Genomic DNA, 13,731 nt, shown 5'->3' with positions numbered 1-13,731 from the left:
TCAAATTTACACTTTACCATTTAATGTTGGAGTCATATATTGTAAAAACACACCACACTTCCATGGACATTTGTTTTGCTGCATATCAGTGCGTAGGCCTCTCTTTCAATCTGGTCTTCTCCACAATGTTAAGGTTTCCATGTTTTGTGTTGAAATTAGATCCAATACAAACATAAAAAAAAACATTTGCTTATGATGAAAAATGACAAAAACACCTAGTCCATGTAAACACACTAACTTTTCTCTTTATACCATAAACCCACTGCACCTTTCTCCAGTCTGTAGCATTAGCTCAAGCATGTGAGCCTATGCACATGCAGACTCCATTTCCACCTGCCCCTGTTGCTGGGTAGGCCTCGTATTTAACTGATAGCTTATCTGGGCACGCCAAATAAGAAGTAAATTTGCAGAGAGAGAAGTTGAGAGAGGCCGGGCGATGCTGGAGGGGGCAGAGCACTAAGAGGGCCATGCCAATCTCACCCACAGAGGCAGGGGCATCGCCTCAGGCCAGCACAGCCCAGCACGGATCACCACTGACGGAGAGGCAGATAGAGGAAGCACAAACTGGATTTAAAATGGAAGGGAAAGGGAAAAGAAGGTGGAAATAAAATAGGAGAACAAACTGGGGAAACTAATGTCTGGTCTAACAAAGTAGTTTACACAAAGGCAAAAGCGTATGCAAAAATGTGTTTGCTCATACCATGTTTTTTGTCAATAAACCTTATCAGACCTATTTAAGTCAAGTTATCTGTGTAAAATGCAAAAAGCATGAATTCACACATTTAAAAGACCCATATTAGGCTATTTTCTGATCTATATTATAATGTTTCCTCATCACAAACATACCTGGAGTTGTGTTTTGTTTACTTCACATATATTTAACATGCAGAGCCTACACAGTTAGGCTGAGTTAATCTTTCTAACAGAAAACACTGTTCCACCTTGTGATGTCATGTGGTAATACAGGAAGTGCTCCACTGTGTTTTTTAAACTCCATATACCTACACGAGAATCATTTGGATAATTTCAGCCCTGGAATTGCCAATATTTAATGAACGAAAGGTAAAAGGAAGCTGTTAACATGAAAACTACAGCTTCATGACATCATTTTTGGGTTTGGAGATGTAGATAGACTAATAATAAAGGGTTACTCAAACGTGTGAATGAAACAAAACACAACTCTGGGTATTTTTTGATGAGCTTACAAGAGTCTATTTGGCATAATATAGAACCTCTAATGATAAGTGAAAAGACCAAAACACTCCCATACTACCATGGCACACAATTATATGAGAACACACATAGACTTAAACTATTGGGCTGTAAAATATAATGCTTCCAAAAATAAACAAACATTTATAATTGTAAATATGACAGCATTGCTTTCATTCTAACTTATGTTGAATTATAGCCCTTAGTTGCCTCTGAAAACTCCATTAGAACATACAAGGACAGAATACAGTGGACAACCCTGACCTGTGCTGACCGGAGTGAGGGAGGGTCCAGCAGACAGAGGGGGTGGTGAGGAGGAGGGGAGGGGGGGGGGTCTTTCTTTCGTAGTGACAGGGAGAGAAACACAGGAGGAATGTGATTAGGCTCTATCAGTCCCAGATAGTGAAGGTCCGTCTCCACACTCCCCATCAACCGATATCACGGAGCAGGGAGGGTCCGGGATGAAGGAAGAAGAAATAGGTTTTATATGGGTCATGATGAGATGCTTTCCATAAGGATATAAGGACAGAGAAAGTAGTGGGACAAAAAGGGCAGCTCAAAGGGACAAAAGGTGATCGTACACACTGCACACACACATCTACACAGTCCACCCCAACCTGACTGATAATAAAGCGAATCTTCGAAATGAGAGCCTATCAAGCAGGAATCAATCACTGGGGTTTGCTGTGCTGGAGGATGGCGCCATGTGGAGATAAAAGACAGGCGGACGTCTGGGGAGGGCCAGGGGAGAGGAGAGAGAGGGAGGGGAGAGAAGGAGAGGAGAAAGGGGGAGAGGAGAGAGAGAGAGGTCGAGGGGTGAGAGAGGAGAGAGGAGGGGTGGTGAGAGAGAGGGGAGAGATGAGAGAGAGAGGGTGGAGGAGAGAGATGGGGGAGAGGAGAGAGGGAGAAGGGGGAGAGGAGGGGAGACAGGGAGAAACTGGATACACAAGGTTCAGATGTGGACCGGGTCAACAGGGCTAGCTCAGCAAAGCTATATACCAATTATGACCTATTGTGTACCAATGGTATGGGAGAACAAAAACAAAAAAGATATTAAAGGCTTATATTATGTGAGCTTTTAGCCATGTTATAATGTTGTTACCTCATCAAAAACATACCTGGAATTGTGTTTGTTTCATTCATACATTGAGTCATCCTTTATTAGTGAATAAAATAGTGTAATATGGGCCCTTTAAGAATTTCAATCAAATAAAACTAAAATGAAAAAGTCTTCACCCATAGTACACTGATTTGTGGTTAAAGAAGGGGTATTTTACTTCTATGGGGTATTAACACAAATTTAGATCACCATGTTACCTTTTATTGTTTTGTTGATGCTATCTTTGCTGAAAACAACATATAAACATTTTTATACTTTTCACTTTTGTTTCTAATGCTTTGAGCCTCTCCTCTCTTTGCTCCACATGTTAAGTCACTCCCCCTTCAAAGCACTATCACAACACAATCAGCATGCATTCCACTACTAATGAAACTACTGCACATTGCATCAGATTTGTTGCTGTGTACAGTTTTGAGTCATGTTTTTGTATATTTCTGGAGAATTATCATGCGGGAGCATGGTTGATAAAATTTACAGCTAACCATAAGGAGAGGTTTGAAAAGGGCCCGAGAGAGATCGCTAAAATACTCAAACATGCATGGATGACATCCAAAACCTTTTCAGTCATGTTTTTGACGAGGGAACAACGTTATAACATGGTAGAAAAATCTATTTTGCATAATACTACCTTTTTAAAAAAGACAAATGATTTCTCTGGATGATGGTAGAGCTTAGTGATATGGCAATAGAAACTGCATCGTGACCTAATTCTTTTTAACTGTTATTTTGATCATCGTCACCGTTGTAATGTCATTCGGTAATTTCTACCTCTGAGCTCTTTTTCACTCCCTTATCACCTATTGGTCAGCCTCTGTCATGCTCTGAGTGAGTGATAGGTGGGTTTAACCAATCACAGTGAATAATGAACACTAAAGAGCAGATGGCTTGAGTTAGCTCTTAAGGCATAAGCATACTACTGATTCTACATGAATTTGGACAAAATCAAATCATAATCTGACCAAGAAAATAGAGATATATTTTTTTTATGGTACTGTAATTCAAATGTAGACTGAAAAGACATTATTTCGCAAAGTGGACAGACTGTAAGAGATAATAAAATATTAGTTACCAAACAATCACATAGGCTTGTGCCAGGAAGCCTCTCCCAGTCTCACTATCATGTGATTAGATGGACGCACACATGACAGTGCACTATCCGCTCCCACACACTGTTCTCAAGGAGCGCTCCCATCCTCACACACCACTATACCAGCAGTTATTTCAACTACCAACATCTGACCTTTGCGATTACAATTCCACAAAAATATGCAGAGTAAAAAGTAGTAAAAGTAGGTCTATGTTGGCTGGCCTTAGAGGAACACACTGAGCTGTAACTATAAGCAGTAAGCACTAAACCAATATCACAGCATATATTAACATACACATACGGAATACACAGAGGGGTAGAGGAGGGTACTAGTGTTTTTCTTACCTGTGCTTCCTGGTTTTCTGTGCTGCTCTCTGATTGGACCGTTCCAGGATAGGGTCCCCACACTGTGTCCTGATGGAGGTCAGTGCGAGCCAGAATGGTACAAACCCCGCCTTCTTCAGTCATCTGCAGCTCATCTATAGAACAAGGTACAAAAAAGTCTTACACTTAGCATGTACTGATTCAGTGTTAATGCAAAACTGTAGAAATTTTGACATAACATTTTTTCTCAACTACAAGCATAAGTGAAAGCTTTGAGCTCACAAAATCATAAATAATGCTGATTTTGGTTTTCTGTATGGCCTGAATTTGACCTGGCCCCCAGAACAAACAGCAGGGGGCGCACCTCACACAGAGCTCTCCCATCCTGCCTTTAGTTTTACCCAGGAAAGTTGTGCTTGTGTACTTTCCCACTTCCTCTCATTGATAAGTGCAGACGGATGGCAGTGACGGCTGTGGTGTGACTCTGTGGCAGGACAGATAGAGCTGGGACCATCTATACAAAACTACACAAGTCCAAACACATCTGACCAGAAGGGACCAAAGAGACACCCTTTAGTAGAGTGCTTCAATCTGTGGTGCATTGTAACATACTGTAGTAGTTCCAATGCTGAGAATAGATTTGTTTGAATAGAGACCATGTATAGGATTATAAATCAAATGACTCGTATTATTAGAGGTGTATTTCACCAAAACATAATGTATTTGGAATTTATTCTTTGATTTCATGTATTGATTTCCAGATCTTAATCAATACAAAAGATAGTATTGAAATTAAAGTCAGTATTGATCCTGAAAAAAAATTATAAAATCATATAGACATAACAAAATTTGACCTTTTCTGAATAGTTTGCGAACTGTAGTGATCTTTATGAATACTCGTATGCAACCACATGGCAATATTAAAGAAACATTATATCGTGTTGTATCACTGTGGTTTTGAAATTTACAATCAGTAATCAAAATTCAATCTGAAGTTTGACCTTTAGAGCCAAAATATGAAAAATCGTAAATGTATACTTTATAAACAGAAACACATTACATTAAAGTATTTGTACTGCCGAAATCAAAACCTAAACCCCTGAATTTCACATACAAGTTCAGTTCCACAAACTACTGAGTTGCTTTCGCAGATTGTCCTGGTTCTCCTTGATGCCTCCATATGACAGGTCTGATCAAACCAGGGCACAGACCCCAGCTCCTCCCTCCCTTCCATCCCCTCCCTCCTCTCGCTCCCCTGCTGTCCGTGGCTGAGGCGGCTGTTCCAGGGGGTCGGTCTAAAGTGGCGGGCCTGATAAGAGTGTTTGTCTAACACTCTCCATGTCAAAACACTCATCTATCTTCTCTGTATCTATCCCCACCAGAGAACAACGGACAGACGCTGATAAAATGGCTTTCCCACAACCGCTGCTGCTGCTGGGGTTATGAACAGGATGGGGTGGGGGGCAGTTTGAAAAGGACGCGCAGTGCAGACAAGTCCACGATGATTTATAAAACGTAGCTTTGATAGTAAGGCTAGAAAGTTTCTTTGCTGTTTGCTGTGAGAAGTCTTTGTGGTTTAGTCACCTTAGCTAACAAGATTTTCTCTCAGTGACAAGAGGGAAATGTCACCGAATACTGAAAAAGTGCTATGGATCCAAAGCTGACTTCTCTTAGGGCATCACTTTTCTTGAAGCGAAATAATAAAAAAGCTAAAAAAGACAGACTTCAGTAAGCTTTTGACTTCTTTTCTGTCAGGGGGATAGTCTTTATACCAGATAGGCTTTATACCAGATGCCCTAACAACCATATGTGACCAAACATGCTTGTCAATGTCCAATCTCATCTGATCTCAGAGGCTAAGCAAGGTCAGGCCTGGTTAGTACTTGGATGGGGGACTACCAGATACCACAGTGGGGCAGCAGTGGCTCTAGTGAAAACTGCTGTTGTGTCGTTAGGCAAGACTTCAACCATCTTGGCTAGTATGAATGTGGTGTGTGTCTGTGTGTTTGAGGTAACTTCAGTCCACCCCTGGGATCTCTGAGTACATTACTATCTTACCATCAAGTTTGGAGTGACTGAAAAATACAATGTAAAAGGCGCTGTCCAATCCAATCAAATTTTTTTTACCGTTTATCTCAACCTACATTTATCACAACTCGGGACAAGTAAATATAAAAGTAGCATTCCTTCTCTTCTACTTTTGCTCCAAATATAATGATCTACATTATGAGATTATTATGTATTTGTTTTTACAAATTGAATGTCCAAAGTATTACCAAAACTAGGCCTGATAATGATATATTTTGTGATATATTGCTGAAGTAAATAGATAATAAAGGATAATACTGAAACCAAACCATGAAGAATTATTCCCTTAAAAAATGAAAAATGTACAGTAGTATTAAAAACACAAACTGCAAATAACATTTACATAGTTTGTTTAACCAAAATTTCCCAATAGTGCAAGGAAAAAGGACCCATCATAAAAAAACTGACCACAAGTATTGTTCCATCTGTCATGTATTGAGCAATAAGTTGATATAGTAATTATCGTGACAGGCCTAACCAAAACATTCTTCAAGGTTGTTCAATGTTGTGCGAGAGGAATGAGAAACATGTCCAGATGATGACATTGTGAGTAGTGTAAAATGACAGGTATCATTGGACACTGGAGTCGTGGCTCTCAGGACTGGTCCGGTTTGAGTTACTGTAAAAGTCTCCGTCCACGGTCCACAGAGATCATGACACTGCGCCAGACGCAACAGGAGCTGAGCGGGGCCTCAAGCTCAAGTGGAGATCAGGGTTTGATCAAATGACCCGGGCATAAGGTGGGTCTCTATTTCACCTTTACGTTTGAACCACTGGTGAGGCAGCCACAAGCCTTGGACACACGTATTGTTTGTGTAAACCCAATATTGTAAGATGTTTAAATTTCCACGGTTTAACAGTAAAAGATTATATTATGATAAATTGGTACTATGACAAAGTTCCTCACATGCATCAACTGGATCAAAAGTAATCCATATTTCACCCATATTTCACTATTTTCTAATCTGTTATAATGTTGTTTTCCTCATCACGTTTAACACACAAACCCTGAGGCTGACTTCTTCTCTCAAAAAGAAAACACTCTGTTGCACCTTGTGATGTCATGTAGTAATACAGGAAGTGCTCCACTGTGTTTTTTAAACTCCATATACCTTCACTAGAATCATTTGGATAATTTCTGCTGAACAAAAGGTAAAAGGTAGTTGTAAACATGAAAACTACAGCTTCATGACATCACAAGGTGGAAGAGAGACATACTAATTATAAAGGGTTTCTCAAACGTGTGAATGAAACAAAACAAAACTACAGGTATGTTTTTGATGATGTAACAACACTGCAACATGGCTTAAAGCTCATAAAAGTGATATAGGACCTTTAATAGAAAATCTGTAGGCTACAATAAACCATTTTTGGCATTACATATATAAGGACATTTTAGATTGCCACTTTGATAAATGAGGGCCTGTGAAGCCTTATTTTTAAGTCTATAGTTTTGACCAGAATCTCATCTTATGATCCCGTGAGCCCTGAGTTTGGCCATCATGACCTTCCCTATCTTCTCACTTCATCACTGTCCAGTCTGCTGCACTGCCATTGGCTCTTACAGGTCACATGACTGTCTTATCTGACTGACCAGCTCCACTGACCCTCGTTGTGAAATTGTGCTAGTGTTTGACCCCGTAAGCTAACAAAGATATCACCTATAAACAAGCATCAGTTGGCCACTAGAACAAATTCAACATGTATTAAGTCTGTTACTTTAATCAGTTTATACACAACAGCTGTCAAACTTGGAGGATTTCTATAGTAATACTTGTACTGATTACCATTTAGTAGCTCAGGATTCAGAGTGAACCATTAGCTCATTTGCCATAGAGATTAATATTTATGCACTGTGCATCTTTTCCAGTGAAGCTCCCATTAAATGCTTGTCTCCATGGAGATGTTACTGTTTTGTCGAGAATGATTTAAGTTACGATATTAAACCTTTATCATCACGAAGACCAAACCAGACAAAATTACAGGTCAGATTTGTGGAGAGGTAAATCTGACCTGTAATTCTGTCTAGGTATATCTGAGCTATTAAACCACCTGCAATTGAATAAATGTAAGGCAGAGCTGTTAAATGTCATACTCTGGACCATTTCAGGCAGAGAAGTGACATCTCCACAGAGACAAGCAGGTGATGGACCCCCAGCTGAAAAGTTACATAGTGCACCTTTAAAAACAATGGTTAATGGCGGTACTTAAAATGATGCTTATAAACAGGAAGCCATGAATTCTCCACACAGAATATTTATGACTAACACTATCATCTGTACTGTCCGAGTCATGAGCTTAACCTTAGCACACTGAAGCTAATGATGCAGTGATCTGTAATTACTGGACTGACAGCATCACTTACTATCAGGGCTAAGTTCTGCTCATAGCACCGGTAGATTGAAGCTATCACTACGGCTGAGCTAATGAGTGTTTGTGGTAATCCCAGCAGGTTAACAGTGTTCAGTGGGATAACAGACATGCTACACGCCTAATCCTGTTAATTACCCTATTGCCCAGCACGGACCGCAGCAAAGACCTTATCAAAATGGCCGCACAGTTGAAGATACACCCTCTGAGCTCCGTATGGATCTGACGGACATCCCATTCTCCAAAAAACAGCAGTATTTTTGGATAGGCTTGTTATCAATATGGAGCAGGCTGGGCTCACTGTATGCACACAGCTCACTTCTGTAGCTCTCGGACACACATAGAAACACATAGACAAAGGCTTATCGATACAGACGCTTCAGCAGCCAGTGGTCCGTCCAGGCCTCTTTGACGAGCCAACACAATAAAACAATCAGCCATCATTAATGAAAGCACTAACGCAATTAACCACCGCTGATGAGTTCGAGGGAGCACATCACAGCAGTATAACAGTGGGTATAGCCAAAAATGTACTCAAGTGTATGGGGTACTGTTACCTCAAAATAGTCATTCAAGAAGTAGTGGTATAAGTAACTGTAGTAAGAGTAAATTGGGGAAACAGCTACTCAAGTAAATGTACAGTTACCTGAACATTAATAATGAAGAGGTAAACTAGTGGTCCAAGTAACTGCTGTAAGAGTTAATTGGGGAAACAATCATGTAACTAAGTGTACTATTACCTCAACATGTGTTACTCCAGAGTTTAAGTAGTGGTACAAGTAACTGATTTAAGAGTAAATTGGGGAAACAACTAAAGAAGTAAGTCTACAGTTCCCTCAAAATATGTTACTCAAGAGTTAAAGTAGTGGTGCAGGTAACTGGTATATAGAACAAAAATATGCAAGAGTAAGTGTTGGAGCGACCTGTCTCAGGGCAAGAAATGTAATAATTTTAAGTTAGTTTAACAATACATAATGCACAAAGTCTGTAACTGTGAGAATGATTAGGCCTGTCACGATAATACATTTTGGAGAGTGATATATTGCTGAAGTAAATATAGATGATAAACAACAAAACTGAAGCCAAACCATAAAGCAGAATTATTCACAAAAAACACTAAATGTACAATATTACAATTCAAATCTTATATACTGCAGAAAAAAAATCCCACTATTACAAAGAAAAAGTCCCCATGATGAATGTTGACCCTGTACAACTGTCATTTATTGACTGGTAAGTCGATATAGTGATTATAATATATAACAGGCCTATATGATAGACCAAAAGAATGTTTCAAATTATTGTTTTTGTCTTTTGTAAACTTACATGTAGTGAGAAGAGTAACCCAAACTTTTACTTTGAAAGAAGTACTGTACTGTAAAATCTATGAAGTAGCAGTAAAAGTAGGATGTCTGAAAACTATTCACAAAACTATTTTATTACAGTTCTATCACAATTTTAAAATTACTTTTGTGGCATTACTGATGACAATCAATAAAGCAAAAACAGTATCTCTGCATACAGGTTATATTTATGTGATAATTTCCCCCACAACTTACCTGATAGTAGATCTTTTCCAAGCACAGAGGCATTCCCCTTAAGGTTAATGTAAATCAGAGCGCCGAGTGCATAAATTAAGTGTGTACAGCAGCCTGAAGAGCAGCTGCTGATTGGATATCAATGAGGAGTGGTAGAAAAGACACACAGGTGTAATCCAACACTGTCTCAGCTCTATCTGGCCTAATTGATTTTAAAAAGACTATTGTTGAAATCAAATGAGCACATCACAGCGCACCCATTGATTTTTTGACACCCTACAACAGGAAATCTTTATCTGCCGCCAACTCCGACCCCGCGCTAATAGGTGGGGTTTAACCTCTGCTGAATGACAAATCCTACACCTCCCTGTTCTCTTCTGTATCGCGGTCCACATGGAGAACACAGGGAACAATGCAGGCACACAAAGGCCCCGGAACACCTCCACACACTCATGTCCCAACTGACCAGAGTCCCAAACCAAACTCAAAGGAGTAAGATTAACCACCAAAAACTAAAATTCACACTGACCCAATTCTATTCTTATGAGGATCCTGTTAACAAGTGTTTTTTTGGAAGTGTAAAGTTACACTGACACAGGTAACCGTTTATCAGGAGTTAAGTTAAATATATTTCCACATTTTTAATTTCAGATGTTTGACTGAATTATACATTGGATATTGTATTTAGAATTTATTTTCTCTTTACCATTTTACTTGAGATTTTTGATTTGATATTGTTATTGTCTCTGCTGTAGCCTCATTTTACATATTAAAATCTCTGTAACTTTTCTTGTGGAAGGTCTTTCTCCTGCTTGTATCCATGGAGATGTTATTGTTTTGTCTGAAATGTTCCACAGTATGCCTTCAGGCTTATCTATCTCAAAAGGGACAAGTAGGCCGTGTTACGTGTGGGAGGAGGCGACCCTGCGCACAGAAAAAATGCATACTATTATTAATTTATTGCAATACATATCTGTAACTCAATAAACAATACACATTTAATGCCATAATAAGGAACACTCCAGTCAAAGGCATAACAGAGATAAGCAGGTGGCAGACACTAGAAAAGTTACACAGTCCCCCTTTAAGGCAGACCACTGCAAACATCCAATTTTCTTAGTTACATCTATATATGCTCCTTTTTGCGTCCTGCATACACACATTTTTATCTCCCAAACACAAATAGCAGCAAATGTCATGTCGTATTCAAATATACATTATTCTCATTGATGACCAGTCCTATGCTTTCTTAAATTCTTGCAGATAAAAGTGCACTTCTGCCTGTGCCTCTGCGTTGTCTTTGTGCTCTCCCTCATGTTCCCAGCTGCACCCCTGGGTCCCGGGAGTCCGGCTGGCTCCGAGCTCACGACAGATAGACATTTGTGGGATACGCATCTCGTGCTCAGGACCACACAATCATTTCCATTTTACCCTCTGTTGCACAGGAGAGATAACACACCTGCGGAGCCGTCTAATCAGATGAGCTTCAACAGAACTTTATCATTGACATTTACCACTGTTTACCCAACTAATTTCTCTTAACTGCACTGCTGAACTTTTATCTGCAAAATACATACAGCAGCAGAAAAGAGCAAGAAGCAAACATGCAAATTCACAAATATGCGAAGGAAGATAAATTGAAGAGGGGGAAACTAAAGGCACTGGCTTGGCTCCTCTGACGACAGGGTGAAGCCGAAACAAGTGACAGAGGAACGCCACACTCTGCTAACTACAAACGGACCACCCTGCTCCCTGTGCCATTCACACACAACAGTCTTTATTTAGAAGAGCTCCTGCTTCAATAAAGGGCAGGTTGTATTTAAAAGGTGTACTGCGTGACTTTTCTGGTGGAGGGTCCACTTTCTACGTTCCCTGGAATGTTCCATGATATAACATTAACATATACATCTAGCAGTTTTTCATTACAGTTGTTTCTATTGCTCAGAAAGACAATTCCTTCTGTTAATGGGGTGACTCTCCACAGATCTGAACTGTAATGTAGGTGGTGTGGTACTATGACCTACTTGTCTCCCTTGTGATAGATAGGTTTAATCTATACTATGAATCATTCTAGACAAACCAATAAGATTTCCAGGCAGGTAGCAGACCCTCCACCAGAAAAATTAAATACACCAAAATATTATCAGAAGAGCTTTTTTATGACTTTTGAAGAACATTCTTGAATCTATAGGAAGTGATTCACAACAATATACAATATTTTATTAAAGGGGCACTTTTTGGTTGGGGATCCGTCACTTGCTTCTTTCTATAGGCATGTCATTGCTCTGCCTGGAATGTTCTTAGATAAAACCTAGAAATACCTAAAAAAGCTGGAATTCTGACTGTGAGCGCGGTGGCCTCTTCACAGATCTGACCTGTAGCTTTCCGTGGCTGGAAGATTTCATACTATACTATGAAACATTCCAGACAAAGCAATAACATCTCCACGCTCGTCTCTCTCTAACTTTTCTAGCATGGGGTCCACCTGCTTGGATCCATAGTTCACCTTTATAAAAATAATAGTAATAATGTATGCCTTGAACCATTACTGGGGGCTTGAAGTTAACCTACACTGCTTTAGACCTAATGTGTTGTATTGAACTCCACCCCTGTAGAATATAAATAAAACATTTAGGCTGGTATTAAACAAGTCCCACCACTGTGGAATATATTGTAAATTAAAGGCTATTGAACCAGAAACCTTTAGCAGTATTTAGTTTAGTTTCTGACATCACTTGATACCAAAACTCAAGAATATCTGACGTCAAGCACTGTTCACTTGGATATATGGGCAGTGATTGGACAGGCAGACTTCCATCTTCGGTCTCTCTCTGTACGGCTGTCACAAATTGAAAGTGGAGACCTTCCAGAAACTTGCCCTGATAATCACACATAAATTAATTAGAAACTGTTTCTTGACATTCTGTGCGCACAGACTGGGAGCGGCAAAAAGACTCAGGCAAAGCCACTAAATTAATTGTACGCTATGTGACTCTGATAATTAATTCAATCATTAATTCAAGTCTGCTTTAACAACTCCTTCTGGCTGCTGCAGAACAGGACGTTTCAATCAGGCGTGTATCGGCGGCGCGTGCACTCAGACACGTGGCCAAAAGTTACACACTGATAACATTGCTTCATATGCTTGGGTCAATCAGAGGTTCTGCTTAATCTCATAATTGTCCAATCAGAATTAAGCAGGGCAAAACTGTTAGAGCAGTCATTCTGACAGGAAAGTTGGCAGTTTGAATCCTCCATTCCATGAGCAAGACACTTCATGTGGTAACACAGGAAGTGCTCCACTGTGCTTTTTTAAACTCAATACACCTTCACTCAAATCATTTATGGGATGGTGTAATTATTGCCTGGTGAGATTTCAAAAGTTACATGTTTTGTATCTAAATTATGACAATAAATCCAGATGTAAGATCGCTGATAATACCAGACATGAAGTAATAATGAATGAAAAGGAGCAGAAAGAAGGATAAACTTGTAATGTCACCCCCTTTTCACACGCACAAAAAAACATTAACACTTCCAACTTAATGAATGTGTAACAGCTACATTTACAAGCAAATTATTTATATATTCAGTTCCATCACTCTTCACCTGCATTGCCTAGTATGAATGTGTTGTGTGTGCAGTTGGACAGGCCAATGACACAGCCTCAGTCAGTTTCAGTCAGTCTACCTCTGTGAAGCTGAATAATTCTTTGTAATGCGCTTTGGTTGTTTTGAAATATGCTGTATCAATCTAAGGCAATAAAGTTTTTGAATGTACTACTGAAAAAACACATACCACGACACACTAATATGTTAGAGTGACTATCTCTATCTATGAAGCTAAACACTATCCGCCTGCTATTAAAAACGATCCTTCATATCTGGCCGCTATTCGCTGTTGTTGATATTAATTAAGCTAACTGTCTGAAGCACTGATCCATGGCTACACAGTTAATCACAGAGTTGATGGAGGAGCGGCGTGTGTTGGGT

General features: G+C 39.6%; 1 protein-coding gene across 1 annotated transcript in view; it reads right to left on the bottom strand.

The window, feature by feature from the left end:
• Window positions 1-13,731, bottom strand: part of zfpm1 (zinc finger protein, FOG family member 1) — an 82,122-nt gene that overhangs the window by 17,215 nt on the left and 51,176 nt on the right. The window contains exon 4 of the mRNA XM_020935221.2: window positions 3,765-3,898. Within this exon, the coding sequence (XP_020790880.1) occupies window positions 3,765-3,898 (134 nt within the window). The remainder of the gene's footprint in view (window positions 1-3,764; window positions 3,899-13,731) is intronic.

The sequence above is a fragment of the Boleophthalmus pectinirostris genome, unplaced genomic scaffold (genome assembly GCF_026225935.1).
Source record: "Boleophthalmus pectinirostris isolate CB_2022bp ecotype Guang Dong unplaced genomic scaffold, ASM2622593v1 HiC_scaffold_2, whole genome shotgun sequence".
Classification (NCBI taxonomy): domain Eukaryota; kingdom Metazoa; phylum Chordata; class Actinopteri; order Gobiiformes; family Gobiidae; genus Boleophthalmus; species Boleophthalmus pectinirostris.
This window is presented reverse-complemented; position numbering and strand designations above follow the sequence as displayed.